General features: G+C 45.4%; 1 protein-coding gene across 1 annotated transcript; it reads right to left on the bottom strand.

Moving 5' to 3' along the window:
- Positions 1 to 56: 56 nt before the first annotated feature.
- Positions 57 to 17,086, bottom strand: LOC118090994 (aldo-keto reductase family 1 member B7). The gene is made up of 10 exons (XM_035127505.3): positions 16,942 to 17,086; positions 9,540 to 9,707; positions 8,489 to 8,605; positions 8,262 to 8,339; positions 6,213 to 6,335; positions 5,960 to 6,057; positions 4,770 to 4,851; positions 3,620 to 3,703; positions 1,698 to 1,780; positions 57 to 726 (listed from the first exon to the last, which is right to left on the bottom strand). The coding sequence occupies exons 1-10, from the start codon at positions 17,005 to 17,007 to the stop codon at positions 684 to 686; spliced, it is 942 nt and encodes a 313-aa protein (XP_034983396.3). The 5' UTR covers positions 17,008 to 17,086; the 3' UTR covers positions 57 to 683.
- Positions 17,087 to 17,777: the final 691 nt, after the last annotated feature.

The following is a 17,777-nucleotide window of genomic DNA, read 5'->3' on the forward strand; positions in this document are numbered from 1 at the left end:
AGGATGCAATGGGCAGAAGATCTTAAACAGGTGGCATGAATCAGGTTACCCAAGTGTTGGTGTGGGAATTATTTTTATTCTTTCCAAAAGGTACACACCACTCAGTAACAAAACAGGTAAGGTGTTAGGACTTCATTGGCACCGAATGCACAACTGGGTAGTGCATAATACTCACCTTAAATGTAAGGCAAGCATTAGGGCCTAAAAATTCTTCTCTGGCTCAGATTTTAATCTGAACTGGAGAAGAAAACTCCTTCTCCCGTGATGTTCACAAACTGGTTCAAAAAAATCAGGTGGGGGAGCTATGGCTCTCTGGATGCTGTTTTTCTCTCAAGCCCACCCACTTACAAATTGAACTGGGGAGGGGGGATTCACCCAACGCGAGTGATGTTGCAGAAGCATCACAGTCAACAAGAACCCTCTAGCTGGGTCCTTGATCAACACTCAATACTTGGCCAACTTCAATCAGTAGATGGGGCGAGAGGGAGAGACAGATGAGGAAGGTAGCCTTTTTACAACAGTGGAGTCCTCCCTGGTTGTTCATTCCACTTGCTCTGAATATTTCTCCTCTTCTTTCGGATGAAAGGCCCAAAGTGGTTGGCTAAGAATAGGTACCTGCACTAGAGCTTCACGATGCAGGAGTCCCAAAGGCAATAATTCTACATCCAGAGCAGCTTCGGTTCTTAGTAATCAGCTTTGAAGGGGTAGTCTTTGTGATTGACACAACTGCAAGAACAGGACATGGAAAAAAGCTTCATGAGTTTGAATTCATGAAAGGTAAAACCATGGGGCGGGAGAGGATTATTATCATCAGTTTGTTACTCGCCCTTCACCCTAAGCTCCCTGGGCGGGTTGCAGCAATTCAAACACAACGCTAAGAGTGGTTTAACACAACTTTGTATGCTACCTACTCCAAACCCATCTCAAAGCAGAAAACGCAGTTACAGCATCCCACAATTTGTCCCCAAGAATGTTTCCATTAAAGGAAATCCCACTGTCCCTCTGATAATCAGTACCATTGTCCAGTAGCCCTTGCCCTTAACTTAATTCTACAGTTCGACCAAAATCTACCCCACTGTGATGTCAGCCCATTAGCTCTAGCCCCCCCCCCTTCTGTGTGGCAGCTCTCATTGCCTAAAGGTAAAGGGACCCCTGACCATTAGGTCCAGTCGTGATGGACTGTGGGGTTGCAGCGCTCATCTCGCTCTATTGGCTGAGGGAGCAGGCGTACAGCTTCCAGGTCATGTGGCCAGCATGACAAAGCCTCTTTTGGCGAACCAGAGCAGCGCACGGAAACGCCATTCACCTTCCCGCTGGAGCGGTACCTATTTATCTACTTGCACTTTGACATGCTCTCGAACTGCTAGGTGGACAGGAGCTGGGACCGAGCAACAGGAGCTCACCCCGTCGCGGGGATTCAAACCGCCGACCTTCTGATTGGCAAGCCCTAGGCTCTGTGGTTTAACCCACAGCGCCACCTATAGTCAAGCATTTTTCAGGCAAAATTCCACAGCATATGCGAAAGGGTTACTTTTTAATTATATTTGGTTGAGGAGGCTCTTTGTGTTTTTAAGAAAAGTTGGAAAGAATTTGGAACAAACTACTGGTGGCGCACTCCAGAAAAAGAAATGCTTTATAACCCCTCCTAAACCTCCCACTAAAAACGAGAGAGAGGAGCATGGAAGTTTGAAGCTTACTGAGCCATCACACAATCTCTCCAATTTTTGTTCAAGCCGAGGAGAGTCGCCATCTCTTCTTTAGTCAATTCAAAGTCAAAGACCTGTAATTAAAAAATGAAAAAAGTGAGGTACATTCCCCCTGCCCATGGGGTAAATAATGAAATGTCAAGGTAACCAGGGTGGGGGGGGGGGGGTGTGAGGTCGAGAGAGAAGGGGTGTGCAGTTTTAAAACAGAGAGCATTAATATTCCTACTGAGGAATGTGTTAAGTGTACATGGTCTGCAAGAGTAGTTGCTCCTGTGTGCATGGCAACTTCCAGAATGCCAGAGTTATTGTCATTTTATCACAGCCTTCTGCAAAGGAGCCCAGGGTGGCATCCTCTCTAAGGATATTTGGCAAAATAAAAAAATTCCTTCAGTAGCACCTTAAAGACCAACAAAGTTTTAATTTTGGTATGAGCTTTCATGAAAGCTCATACCAAAATAAAAACTTTGTTGGTCTTTAAGGTGCTACTGAAGAATTTTTTTTTATTTTGCTTCCACTCAGATCAACACGGCTACCTACCTGTAACTAGATATTTGGCAGATGTTGAGCTTCATGGCTGGGCCAGGAGTTGAGTGCAGGTCTCCCTGGTCAGAAGTTCAACTCTAACCACTACACCACTCTGGCACACACCACTGCCTCAGATGCAGTAAATTGTTAATTACCGGTAAGTAATTAATTAAGACTTCTTGCCTCACCACAAGGGCCCAGGGTAGATTACAGCAATTTAAGAATACAATATTAAGATGCACCTATGTGTGTGAAGCATTCTATAACTTAGGGACAGCCACAAATAATCATTTCTCCCACGCTGACCCCCCACCCCACCCCCGAAACTCTGTGAGCGGTAGAACTATCCAAGTAGGTTCCCTCTGCCAATCTTAACATCCAAGAGAGTCAGTGGGGAAGGAGGTGATCTTTCAGATTTTGGGGGCCTGAATTGTTTAGAGCTCTAAATCCCAAGGTGAGCACATTGGATTAGTGCAGCTGTTTGAAAAGTGGGTCTAAAAGGAACCCCAAGCAGCAATCTGGCCACTGCATTTTGGACCAGTTGAATAATAATACTAATAATACTAATAATAAATTATTATTTATACCCTGCCCATCTGGCTGGGTTTCCCCAGCCACTCTGGGCAGCTCCCAATTGAATATTAAAACAATACAGCATTAAATACTAAAAGCTTCCCAAAACAGGGCTGCCTTCAGATGTCTTTTAAAATTAGGATAGCTGCTTATTTCCTTGACATCTGATGGAAGGGCGTTCCACAGGGCGGGTGCTGCTACCAAGAAGGCCCTCTGTCTGGTTCCCTGTAACCTCACTTCTCGCAATGAGGGAACCGCCAGAAGGCCCTCGGCGCTCGATCTCTGTGTCCGGGCTGAACGGTGGGGATGGAGACTCTCCTTCAGGTATACGGGACCGAGGCCGTTTAGGGCTTTAAAGGTCAACACCAACACTTTGAATTGTGCTCGGAAGTTTCCAAGTCATCTCCAAAGGCAGCCCCACGTAGAGTGCACTGCAAATGCAAGCTAGAAAGTAATGACTGGGATGTTCAGAGGGGGCCATGCACTCCATGCTCTTTGATTATGGGAACACAGATTATACTCTCAGATTATGGGTTTGGTGTTGGGAGCTAGCAGCCAGCAGGGTGGCTGGACAAACCTATTAAGCCATTCAGCTCCTCAGAATCCTTTTCATACTACATCAGACCATTGCATCATCCACTGCAACTAGCAACAGAACTCCAGGATACCAAGACTTGAACCTGGATCCTTCTAAATGCACAGCATATGCTCTCCACACCACTGGACCACAACCTTTCTCAAACTGCTATTTGATTCAGGTGAGTGGTAAGTCCACATGGCTGCATTAAGAATGGGGCAGGGAGAGTCTCCTTTACCTTAAAATTCTCTTCCAGGCGGTGTGGTTTTTCTGACTTGGGAATGACAGCCACGTTCCTCTGGATGTGAAACCTGATCAGAACCTGTAGGGGCAAATCAAGACTTGTTTGGAAGCTGTGGCAATAATAATAATAATAGTAATAATAATAATACTGTCTCCCTATCTCCCCCACCCCTTTAATAATCTTGCCATGGGGATTGGCTGAAAGGCTAAATTCATGCCAGAGTCAAAACTACGCATCTCATTCTCATGTTTGTTTGTATGAACAGCAAACAGCCTCCTCAGGAGAAAGTAAGCAGTCCTACCAAGCCCAGATGGGAATCAACCGCTGTGAAAAGCAGCATTCTGCAAGGATCCTAATGCAATACTCCTCTTGCATTAGGAGCACAGCCCCCGATCAGCCCCTTTCTGGTGGGCTGATTTGGAAATGCAAATACAGGAATGGCTACATGCCTGGAATGAACCGAATCTGCACCCCTCACCCCACAATTACTACGCAGATAGATGCACCATAGTACAGTGGCACCTCAGTTTTTGAGCGCCTCGTTTGGCTTTCAAATGCCGAATACCCAGAAACGCATGCTTCAGTTTTCAAATGTTCCAGAAGTCGAACGGGTCTTCTGGAATGGATTACGTTCGAAAACCAAGGTTCCACTATATTTTCAGCAGAGAAGCTCCCACGTTGACTGAGGCTTCCCTCAGCTTTTCCACAGAGGTAAAGGGACCCCTGACCATTAGGTCCAGTCGTGACCGACTCTGGGGTTGCGCGCTCATCTCGCATTATTGGCCGAGGGAGCCGGCGTACAGCTTCCAGGTCATGTGGCCAGCATGACAAAGCCGCTTCTGGCGAACCAGAGCAGAACATGGAAATGCCGTTTACCTTCCTGCTGGAGCGGTTCCTATTTATCTACTTGCATTTTGATGTGCTTTCGAACTGCTAGGTTGGCAGGAGCTGGGACCAAGCAACGGGAGCTCACCCCGTCACAGGGATTCGAACCGCCGACCTTCTGATCAGCAAGCCCTAGGCTCAGTGGTTTAACCACAGCGCCACCTGGGTCCCTGTATCTGCATGCAAAAATGAGGCACCACCCAAGCTCAGGCTGGCTGCCTCGTTATTCACTCTTTGTCTTCAGCATATTTATATTTACCTGTGCGATGCTCTTCTTGTGCCTTGTAGCAATCTCTTTAACTGTTGGGTCCTCCAACAGGATAGGGTCCCCCGGTTTGAGACTACCAAAAAAAAAAAAGTCAACACGCCCATTAACTGTGATTCCATGCCTGTGTATTCAGAAGGAAAGACCCACTGCGTTCAATGGGGCTTCTAGCTAAGTGTTGGATTGAAACTTCAAAGAGTTATCCTCTTATCTCTTTGGCAAATGTGACACTGAGTAGAAAACCTAGATGTTCTACATAGAACTGCAGCAGTAGCTGTTTTGCAGGGGGCAAAACTACTTCCAAGTAACACAATTCCCGTTTTTATTCTCATAGAATTTTGGGTGTTGGGAGGGAGCTTGGAAGTAATCTCATCCAACCCCTTGCTCAGTTCAAGGTCTGCTGTGCGGTTTGCAACTACAACAGCCTGACAGGTAGCTTAAGTTAGCCTCTGCTTAAAACACACACACCCCCAGCAAAGGTGAGCCTATCACCTCCACTGAACAGCTCTGACCATTAGGAAGTTTAGCCTGATGCTTACAAACGAGTCACCGTCTTCTAATTATTTAGAGGGTTGTCCCCTAAGAAGATGGAGCAGACTGGTTTTTCTGTTGCTCCAGGCCAAGGACTAAAACCAATTGCACTTCCTCAATGTTAGAAAAAACTTCCAAGTGAGAAGAGCTGTGGAACATCCTTTAAGGACATAAGAAAAGATCCCTTCTGCACCAGGTCAAAAGGCCTATCCAGTCCAGGATCCTGTTCTCACACCATCTGACCAGATGCCTACAGGAAGCCTGCAAGCAGGACACACGAGCACAACAGTGCTTTGCATTCAGTAGTTTGTATTTACAGGCAGACTGCTTCTGACAACACAGGTAGAGCAAAGCCATCGTGACTAGTAGCTGCCGACCTTGGAAGGCGAGAGATTTTCCTTTGCAGGAGGCGTTTAAGCAGAGTCTAGGCTTAGGGAGTCTGTATTTGCAAGAATAATGTGTCATGTAATATGAAAACCAGGTAATGCATAAATAAATACAACAGTTGGGAGATTAACTAGATAAGCTCCACAGACCCATCAATGACTCCATGGCCATATACACTTGAACACACAACATAAACAGAGAAAGCAAACAATCGGGACAGCGAATGTTATCATCCCACCAAAAGTTTCCATTCAAAGCAGTCTTACGTATGGGCGCCGAAAGGTCGGTAAGCAGTCACAGAGATCCCTTTGGATTGGCAGTAGTGGACCAGCTTCTCCTGGGTAAGGTACGGGTGGCACTCAATCTGCAAGCCCAAGAAAACTCTGGATTACTCAACTAGCAGGCACTGACACACACCTTTGAACTTTAGGGGAAACAAAACATTTTCGAACTCACTTCCCACTCTACACACACACACACACGAAGCTGGCAGAGATGCTAGCCCTACCGGGTACTCACCTGGTGGTTGACGGGCTTGTGCTTCAGGCCAGGTTTCTGCAAGAGCCTCTCGATCTGATCGTGGTTGAAATTGGAGATCCCAATGGCTTTCACCAGCCCACAATCCACCAGTTCCTCCATTGCCTAAGGGGAGAGTAGGAAGGCAGATGAAGTTCAGCTCCTATGTGCTGTAACAAACTTTCACACCTGAGCTATAACCACAGGTGGCAAGAGCACAGCATCCCTGGCTAAGTGAACCATTTAGACCAGGCATCCCCAAACTTCGGCCCTCCAGATGTTTTGGACTACAATTCCCATCTTCCCCGACCACTGGTCCTGTTAGCTAGGGATCATGGGAGTTGTAGGCCAAAACATCTGGAGGGCCGCAGTTTGGGGGTGCCTGATTTAGACGGGTGGAATATCACCAGCATGTCAAAAGCCATGATTAAGCTAGGATGACATGCAGCTGGAGATGTGATAAGGAAAATGCTTCTTTGAAACTCATGTTTATGCAATGTCCGACACTTAGAAATTTTTGGAAATACTACTGTGGGGGAAATTTAAAATTGTCAGATAATTACATCATTTCAAAATATATACCAACTATACGGGGTCAACGTATGTGGTCTCTCTGCGCCCTTACTTCTGATACTGATTCATTGGAAAGAAAATACCATTGCCCCTCTGATCAATAGATAGAAGACATGACAACTCTTGCAACATACAAACAAGTTGCTTTTAGATGCAGATTGTGTCTGAATAAATATAACAATGTTTGGGATCCATTTATAAAAAGCATGACGTGTTAATGATAATTTTATGTTTGTTGAAATAACTGTACTACTTACACACCCATATATTATATTGTAACACAATTTCATTGTTTCGTTGTGTTTTGTTTTTGCTTTTTTCACTTTATTTTCTCAGTGAAAATTTTCAAAAATACATACATACATCTATGTTTAACCCAAAGGGGTTAAGGTTGCAGAGGATGGGGCTGAAACAAAACCCAATTAATCTTCTAACCCAGGCATCCCCAAACTGTGGCCCTCCAGATGTTTTGGCCTACAACTCCCATGATCCCTAACTAACAGGACCAGTGGTCAGGGATGATAGGAATTGTAGTCCAAAACATCTGGAGAGCCGAAGTTTGGGGATGCCTGTTCTAACCTCCCAGGTAAGTGCTTCTCAATGATGCTCAACTCTGGCTGGTAATCCCTATACTTGACTGGAACTGGGAATGCCTGTGCTTGACTGGAAGATAATTCAATTAATGCACTGGTTTTTCTCACCATTAGAGCACTTGGGAGGTGAGGAGACCTACTGCTCGGCTGGGAGGAGACTGTTGCTCTTTGGCAGAGTACAGTGGTACCTCTACTTACGAATGACTCGACTTATGAATGTTTCTACTTACGAATGGAGCTCCGTCCGCCATCTTGGATGCAGTTTAGATAGGATTTTTTCTACTTACGAATTTTTAGATAGGGTTGCTTCTACTTACGAATTTTTTCTCCCAATGCATACCTATGGGATTCGACTTACAATTTTTTTCTACTTACAAATGTGCATTCGGAATGCATTAAATTCGTAAGTAGAGGTACCACTGTACTTGCTTTGCCTTCAAAAGATCTCAGGTTCAATCCCTGGCATGTGCAGGTAGGACTTGAGAAGATCCCTGGATAGTCACTGCCAGTCACTGTAGAGCAGGGGTAGCCAACATGGGGTACTCCAAATGCTAGGACTCCAACCCCCATCAAGTCAGCACGGCCAAAGGGCATGGATGATAGGAATTGTAGTCCAGCAACGCTTAGAAGGCCTTGTGATTGCATGCCTCCAGTAAGGCATCTTCCTGTGTTAATAAGCTTTGCACTTATAAAAAAATAATCTGGCCTCCATCTTCATCATCTCAGATTGAAAAAGGGATTTCAGGGAATAGAGCTGCAAATGAGAAGACCTTTGTCCAAAATCTTCGTGGGCTGCTTCGAGTTCTGTAGCATCCCTGATTTTCCTGCTCAAGCACAATATGTAATTCATTGAAGCACCTTAAAAATGAGCTCAAGTCAAGCTTACCTCCCAAGTGGCCAGATAATCCGTGCTGCTGGGGATGACCATACCCTTCTCATCACGGGGAGATAAATCCTCTCCGGCCTGACGGAGAGAAAAGTGCAATTGTTATGTTTCTGTCTGTTGGCCACTTCCCAATGTCCCACCCAATGTCTCTTGGGAGGGATGAAAATCTTCCTGCAACATCCAAGGCCCACTGAGCAGAAAGGGATGAGGAGGGGCTTCAGAGTTACCTTGAATCCCATGGGAAAGTGCATGAGATAGAGGTCCAAGTAGTCCAGCTTCAGGGCAGAGAGAGAATCCTGGAATGATGCCTTCACTAAGTGCTTCTCATGGAAAGTGCACCACAGCTATGCAGGGGAAGAAGAAATTCCTCAGCACATTGACCAGTCTCCTCTGCGGAGTTGGCAGAAAACGTCACTTTCAACTCCGATGAAGAGTCCTTAACCCAAGGAACCGTTGCAGACCCCAGGCCAGGGAAAGCCAACATGGGGCCCTCTAGATGCTGTTGGACTACAACTCCCAAAAACGTCAGACAGAATGTCTAGTGGGATGATGGGAATTGTAGTCCAATTCTCTTCACTCAAGAAGTATAGCAAGCCCTCTGTGTTACATTTTTGACATTAGTCGAACTTTCTCTCTCTCCCAACGCTTCCCAAATTGGTCTATTTCTGCACTTTTCAATTCTCATCGGGATTTGTTTGCATGCAAATGCTGTCTTATGCTCCATATTATTTTTTCTGCACACTGCTTGGTTATTCTCTGAATGCAGAGCGGTTTGCACATTATGAAATTAATATATAAAATCTTGGGAGAAAGCTAGTTTAGGACTAGTATTATCTGACATGCCAGTTTTCCTTGTGTCTGTTTCTTCACAATGGCCTCTCCCTTACCCTCACCATGAAGAAGCATTCAGACATGCACCTCACAGCACTCTCTCTCTCTCTCTCTCTCTCTCTCTCTCTCTCTCTCTCTCTCTCTCTCTCTCTCTCTCTCTCACACACACACACACACACACACACACACACACACACACACACACACCTGTAGCCAAAAGGGTAACAGTATAGGAAAATAATATTCTGTTGATTGTACTCAGGACCAATCTATACATTGTTGGCCATGCTTTTTATTTTAAGCGCTCAAACCAGCCATGTTTAATTTGAAGTGGGGAAAGGAATTAGGGCCCAATCCAGAATGTGCTCCCAAGACGGTTTCTCACTGAAAATCAACAACCTCAGGCAGGGGCTCAGAGGAATCTTCTTGCTGTAATAACAACCTTACCTTGCTAACAACGAAAAGCTCTTCCCGTTTCACAGCCCCTTCCTTGATTTTCTGCTGGAGGGCACTCCCAATCTCATCCTCATTCTTGTAGTAGCGGGCGCAGTCGAAGTGGCGGTATCCGAGGTCAATGGCGCATTTAACGGCTTCTCCTACTTTTCCAACAGGTGCCTGAAATACAAAATTTGTATTTTTTTTTCCAAGCACCAAAACAAGCATTGCCAGCCTTTGAAATGTACCAAATTGCCTTCTTTCCCCTAAAACAAACTAACATTCCCAATTCGAATAAATGTCAGATATACAGTGGTACCTCTACTTACGAATTTAATGCGTTCCAAACGCACATTCGTAAGTCGAAAAAATGTGTAAGTCGAATCCCATAGGAATGCACTGGGAGAAAAATTCGTAAGTAGAAGCAACCCTATCTAAAAATTCGTAAGTAGAAAAAATTCTATCTAAACCGCATCCAAGATGGCGGACGGAGCTCCATTCGTAAGTAGAAACATTCGTAAGTAGAGGTACCACTGTATTACCAACTGGATTTATTAAACATTTTCAAACATTACCACAAAAAGAAAAAACCAAATAGTACCACATACTACCCTTCTCCCCCCCCCCCACTCCGAATATATATATTTTTTCCCACAATAAATGAGATTTACAATCTGGAAAACAATTTTCAGAAGAAGAATGAAAAGGATGACCAAGTTGCTAGCTTCAAAAAACTTGCACAAAACTAGTTCCAAATAGGTAAAATAATTTGACACTGAGATGCTGGAATTGTTTGCTGGGGCCCATTAGATTTCAGTTATGCTAACCTGGGTATAGAGTTGATATGACAAAATGTTAATCTGGGCCAAATATTCCAAACTTCCACCCACACACCTGGTACTTCGCAGAGCGGCACAGGCAAAGGGGCAGATTTAGACTTGCCATCTAAATCAGCATTTCCCAGCCTGATGCCCTCCAAATGTTTTGGACTACAATTCCCATCATTCATTCTGAGGGCTCCTGGTCAGGGAAGGCTGATCCACCACAGCTCTGCTTCTAACTCTGAGTCAGCAAAAACCATGTTAGCCAAACTTCCCCTAGACCAGTGCTTCTCACACAGTGGTGATGGGACCCATCGGATTTAGAACTCAGGGAATTAAACCAGGCAGGAAAATTTCATCCGTAGAACCGGCTCCCCATTTCAGAGGTTATGCCTAAGAATGGCAATGGTGGGAGGAGTCGCCTGACCCCATTTCCTCCCATGCTTGCCTCATTGGTGCAAGTGGTGCCTGAATAGGGGTAATAGGGTAAAAGATGAAAAACGGGGAGGGGATGTTAGGCAGCAGAGGAAGTTCAGGCCGCCTTATGACAGGAGGAGGCAGAAACATACGGCGTCACTGCTTTATATTTCTAAAATTGTTTCCATTACTTTTATGAGGCTGAACAAACAGTGGGCTGCATCAATAGGAGTATAGCATCTAGATCAAGGGAAGTAATAGTACCACTGAATTCTCCTCTGGTCAGACCTCACCTGGAGTACTGTGTCCAGTTCTGGGCACCACAGTTCAAGAAGGATACTGACAAGCTGGAATGTGTCCAGAAGAGGGCAACCAAAATGGTCAAAGGCCTGGAAACAATGCCTTATGAGGAACGGCTTAGGGAGCTGGGTATGTTTAGCCTGGAGAAGAGAAGGTTAAGGGGTGATATGATAGCCATGTTCAAATATATAAAAGGAGGGAGAAAGGTTGTTTTCTGCTGCTCCAGAGAAGCGGACACGGAGCAATGGATTCAAACTACAAGAAAGAAGATTCCACCTAAACATTAGGAAGAACTTCCTGACAGTAAGAGCTGTTCGACAGTGGACTTTGCTGCCAAGAAGTGTGGTGGAGTCTCCTTCTTTGGAGGTCTTTAAGCAGAGGCTTGACAGACTTATGTCAAGAATGCTTTGATGGTGTTTCCTGCTTGGCAGGGGGTTGGACTGGATAGCCCTTGTGGTCTCTTCCAACTCTATGATTCTATGATTCTAGTTTTGATTTCACAGAATGAGAAAGGCAACGTTTTCCTCTTGGCGGTGCTTCCACAACAAGGCCATGGGGAAAGAAATTTGTGACGCTGACCCAACCTCAAACACAAATTACCGTGAAACAACTCTTAGGCTTCCCAAAACCGGATGATTCTAACTAGGAATTCTCTATGAACTATAAATTGAGGGGTGTTGTTTGCAGTTGATGAGGCCTTGACAACTGTTTTGTCAAAGCCTGTGGGGAGCTCGGCCTCACCATCAGTCTGGAGAAGGCCAACATCCTGGGTCAGGACATCACCAGGTACTCCACGCATCAGCGCTGGTAACCACACGCTTGAGGTGGCAGGCAATTTTGTCTATCTGGGTTTCCCCATAACCAGGAGCCTCTCCATCGACGCTGAGCTGGACAAGCATATTCGCAAGGCAGCTACTGCAATGGCTCGCCTCTCCAAAAGGGTATAGGAAAACGTGGTGCTAACTCCCAATACCAAGATGGTCTTGCGTGTTGTGCACACTGCTTTATGGAAGTGAGTCATGGTCACCGACAACTGGCAGGGGCGACGCCTCGACGCCTTCCACATGTGCTGCATCAGGAAGGTTTGGGGCCTCACATGGCAGCACAGAGTCTTAAACAAAGATGTGCTCTCCCAAGCCCACATTCCCAGCATGTTTGCGCTCCTGTCTCAACAAAGTCTACTCTGGCTTAGTCATGTCCACAGAACAGAAGATGGCAGGATCCCCAAGGACGTGCTCTATGGGGAGCTGGCACCAGGCCTGTTGGCAGACCAACTCTGTGTAATAAATATGTCTGCAGTTGTGACATGAAGGCTAGCGACATCAGCCCCACTGTGTGGGAATCCCTTGCAGACGACCTCAGACTGCCTGGTTGTGTATCCACAGCAGTGACCAGAAAAGGCATGACGGCTGGGAGGAGAGCACAGAGAAGAAATGTCCTGGTGCATCTGCAGCAGCACAACCAGATGCAGAAGAAGAAGAATTTGATATCCCGCTTCATCACTACCCGAAGGAGTCTCAAAGCGGCTAACATTCTCCTTTCCCTTCCTCCTCCACAACAAACACTCTGTGAAATGAGTGGGGCTGATAGACTTCAAAGAAGTGTGACTAGCAGCTGCATGTGGAGGAGCGGAGACGCGAACCCGGTTCCCCAGATTATGAGTCTACCACTCTTAACCACTACACCACACTGGCTCTCTACTGCAGGCGCTGGAACAGTTTGACTTCACCCCCAAAGGCACACTCCTCCACTGTCTCCTGAGACAGACGGACGCCAAGAACAACAACAGTTATAAGGCAGTTTCCTTATACTGAGCCAGACCCATTGGTCCACCTAGCTCAATACTGTCCACACTGGCTGGCAGCAGCTCTCCAGGGTTTCAGGCAGGGAATCTCCCCCTGTCCTACCTGGAGCTGCTGGGCATTGAACCTGGGACCCTCTGCATGCAAGACAGAAGCTCTACCGCTGACCTATGCTAGGTCGTTGTAGTTTTGATAGGGATCTGGGGGCTATCATCCAACTGCCTGTTCAATGTTACAGCATCCCTGGCAAGATGGCTGACCAGCCTCTGTTCAAACCCCGGCCAACCTCTGTTCAAAGGTATTTCCCATCATTTCCCAAAGCAGTCTAGTCTACTGTTGAACACCTCTTAAGAACACTGTTCCTGATGTTTAACCAAAACCGTGCTTCTTTGCCATTTCTACCCATCAATTCCTCTGCAGCAACAATGAGCAAAGTCCACTGTGTGTGTGTGTGAATGTGGGATGGATAATTTGCCAGCACTTTACTTTTTCGCAAGTTCATTAGTACAATGGATGGGTGCCAACTGCAAACCCAGTGTTAGCCAAGCTTGGAACTTCAAAGCATTTAGCTTTTCTTTTTTTTAAAAAAAAAATACCATTTAAAATTTTTATATCCTGTTTTTCACTGTCTAGGTCGCAAAGTGGCTTACAATGCCAGAAATTATACAATGTAAAGAAATTCAAAACATAAATTGAACCTCAACATTCAAAACCCTCGGAAATTTTAAACATTTTAAAATTTCAATCAAACGCTGTTTACCACAAATACTAAGCATATTTAAGATTTGTCCTAGTGTTGAAAAACACATTAAGAAACCAGAATCCTTTCTATTGGGTATAGTCGGGAAAGAAATTCCCAAGAAAGATGTAACCTTTTTTCTGTATGCCACAACAGCGGCAAGAGTATTATTAGCTAAGAGCTGGAAAACCCTAGAGATACCAACAGTGGAAGATTGGCAAATGAAAATGATGGTCTATATGGAACTTGCCGAGCTGACCGGGAGACTGCGTGACCGGGGAGAAGGACCGGTGGAAGAAGGCTGGAAATATTTTTAAATGTATTTTTAAAAGTATGGTAAAATTGAGTATTAGGAGTGGATTTAGAAGTGTATAGAAACTGCAGGTTTGAGAATTATGTTAAATAAGTTGTTAGAGTGAGAGATGAAATTGGAAGGAGTTCAAAATTATGAATTAGAAATTGCTAAAGATGAATAGAAATGAACCTCAGATAGGGGGGATTCGAGGAAGTCCCCCCCTTAGAATGTTAAAGGGAAATGATTTATTGTATTTAAGTTTTTCTTTTTTATTGTATATTTTTATGATGCTTTATGTTAGTGATATGTTTGTTATATGTGTTGCTGGTTGTGTTTATAAAATGAATAAAAATGATTTAGGAAAAAAATGATTTATCTACTGAATGCAAATATAATATGCGGGCTACACTGGATCACGATCTAGAGCACTGGGGAAAAAATTCTCATGCCAAGTGCAACGTCCGCAGAGGAAAATTGTTTTGAACTGGAAAATGGGTGCAGGAACATTTTCAACCTTAAAATTTACCAGGAATTCCACATCACTGATGAATGTTTGAGAAGAGTAAAGCCAGGAGTGAACTGCCTTATGTAAAGAAAAAGAAGGAACCTTTTACCACATGTGGTGGATGTGCCCCAAAGTAAAAGACTTTTGGGAAAATATTTACAATGAGTTGAAAAAGGTGTTGAAAAACACATTTACAGTGGAACCTCGATTTATGAACACCTCGGTTTATGAATTTTCGGTTTACGAATGCCGCGGACCCATCTGGAACGGATTAATTCACTTTCCATTACTTTCAATGGGAAAGTTCGCTTCAGTTTATGAACGCTTCAGTTTATAAACAGACTTCCGGAACCAATTACACCCATGTTTCGAGTTAAGTACGCTTCAGGTTGAGTACTCCGCAGACCCGTCTGGAACGGATTAATCCACTTTCCATTACTTTCAATGGGAAAGTTCGCTTCAGTTTAAGTACTCCGCGGACCATCTGGAACAGATTAATCCACTTTCCATTACTTTCAATGGGAAAGTTCGCTTCAGTTTATGAACGCTTCAGTTTATAAACAGACTTCCGGAACCAATTGTGTTCATAAACCAAGTGTATTAAGAAACCATAAGCCTTTCTACTTGGAATAGGAGGGGAGGAAGTCCCCCCAAAATATATTACTGTATATTCCTGCGTATAAGACTACTTTTTAACTCTGGAAAATCTTCTCAAAAGTTGGGGTTCGTATTATACGCCGGGTCGTATTTCTTATACGGCGAGTATATCCCAAACTCTATATTTTAACTGGAAAAGTTGGGGGTCGTCTTATACGGTACTTTCTTTCTGTATGCCACAACTGCTGCAAGACTACTTGCCAAGAATTGGAAGACTCAAGATATACCAACGATAGACGATTGGCAGATGAAGATGATATGACTTTATGGAACTTGCCGAATTGACTGGGAGACTCTGCGACCAGGAAGAGGAGACGGTGGAAGAAGATTGGAAGAATTTTAAATTATATGTGAAAAAATATTGTCATATTTAAGATCCCTTAGGGAAGTAAATATAGACTTTCGGTGTAAATGAATAATGTAGGTTAAGTATAGAATGTTTCAGGGTAAAATTGGCTTATTTGTAAATTGTATGAAAGATGAATAGAAATGAAATTCAGATGGAGGGGACTGAGGGAAGTCACCTAATGATGTTAAGGAAAGTTATGATTAAGAAGTAGTATTTTTGTTGTTTGTTTTATTTCTATGTTTAAAATGAATTTTAAAAAATTGGGGAAAGAAAGGAGTGAACTGCCTTGGCTTACAAATTCTGCCACTAAACCGGACACTAGAGGTCGTCCTAATGGGGTTGCTGTTCATTTGGGGTCATCGCAACTACAAGAGATACTTTTGTACCTCACTTGATGACTATGAACTTGGAAGGCTGGAAACTGCATGGGAACTGACACTTCTGAAAAGCTTTGTGGGCGAGTTGATGAGAGGAGAAAGGAAAATGCTGATATGAATGAATTCTGCATTGGCCATTCACACACGCAAGTCGCCAGGTCCAGCAAAACACTTCAGAGGTCATGTCTGGCAGCAAAACGTCTGAACTTACAACTGAGAACCACTTGGATCTGAGGGGCTATGAGGCGACCAGAGGAAACGAGTTCTATTTGTGAGGATGCTGGCAACGGCCCCATCCACAAATGCAAATTATCACTGGGAGCGGCAGGCAGGCATACGGTATATGAACGTGCATGCACAAAAGTACGATTTTCTTCTCTTCCCCTCTCCTATACTAGGTCTAGGTCTATCCAATGAAATTGCCACCTGATTCAAGATAATAATAATAAAAACTAAAAAAAAACCTTTCGATATCACGGCGCAGAATAAAACTCCCTGGACGCGCAGTCATAAGATAATGGCCCAACCACTGCCTTGGCTTGCTTAAAAATGGAAGCAAGGCAACTTTGGGGAGAAGACGCCTCTCAATTGCTAATAAGCAAAACCGGACCTGCAGCTGCTTTGATAACTCTCAAGCGCCGTGAAGTCTCACGTGCAGGCACTCCGAGAAAACGATCTGCACGTGAGAACGAGGCTTGTGCGTTGTTGTTGTTTTCACTGGCCGAAGCAGCACAATTCAAAGGAAACATTTGTCCTAGAAACGCACCCGGTTTTGGATGCATCTTATATTACCCGAATCGAGCTGGATATAGGCAATAAAAAACAGAGAAGGGAAAAAGTTGCATGGAAGTAGCTCCAAAGCGCTGCAAGGCCGGTCTCCTTTCCCGGCTACGCTGAGCAAACGTGCGGAAACGCACGGCGGCTAAGCGCTCCGCCGGGCAAGCGGGTCACGCGCCGACACCGCGGGTCTCCCTCTCACTCCAGACGCGCAAGGAAAAGAAATAAATGGGGAAAAGGCTTAAAAGGAGCCAGGCGCGCAACTCCCGACAGCAGCCCGGGCAGCCTTTAAGGCGCCGCGCTGCAAAGTACAAACTGCAAAAGCAGCCGCAGCCGCGAGGTCCCCGCGCCCGCTTTGCCCCCCAGTACCGGTACCTGCCAAGTGCCCAGCCCGAAGAGGGGCATCCTCGCCTTGGTGCTCAGCTCCAGGAACGCAGCCATGGCTCTCGCCCTCGGAACCTCTTCCTTGCCCCGGGAACAAGCAGCCGCTCTGCGGGTCTCTCTTCCCCGTGACCAGCCTGGCTCCGCCCCGGCTCGGCAGGAGAGCGCGGAAGCGCGGCGCGTATCGGGAGCGGAGGGCGGGTCGGAGACGCACTGCTTAAGCGCGTGTTGCTGGCGTGGTCCGGACAGGATCCATGCAAACGCCTAATTTGTTCTGTGTACTATGACAACACCCCCCCCCCCGCCAAGTTTTCATTTCAATGGAAGAAACGGGTATAGGAGAAGGGGAAACTGTCTGGAGCAGGCATCCCAAAACTTCGGCTCTCCAGATGTTTTGGACTACAATTCCCATCTTCCCCGACCACTGGTCCTGTTAGCTAGGGATCATGGGAGTTGTAGACCAAAACATCTGGAGGGCCGCAGCAGTTTGGAGAAGCCTGGTCTGGAGGAAAGTGCGAGCATGCAGACTTTTAAAATAGACTTGGCATTTCTCTGGTTGCTATAAGGAAGCGCCGGGATTTCCTAATCTGCCTTTGAGGAGCCCAGGGCAGTAAACGTGCCTCTCTTTATTATTGCGTCTCTTTTCCTTTACCCTCCCACCAAGGTCGCCAGGAAAGGCAGTCCACACACATCCCGCAGAATGTGGTGGCAAATCTGCGGCTTTGACTGGTTGTGGATTGTGCATTCATTGCTAGGTGAAGATTTGAACCCACACCCATCCAGTTAAGCCCTAGAACCATAGACTTGTAGAGTTGCAAGGGACCCTGAGG

This window comes from Zootoca vivipara, chromosome 9 (genome assembly GCF_965207765.1).
Source record: "Zootoca vivipara chromosome 9, rZooViv2.hap1.1, whole genome shotgun sequence".
Taxonomy (NCBI): domain Eukaryota; kingdom Metazoa; phylum Chordata; class Lepidosauria; order Squamata; family Lacertidae; genus Zootoca; species Zootoca vivipara.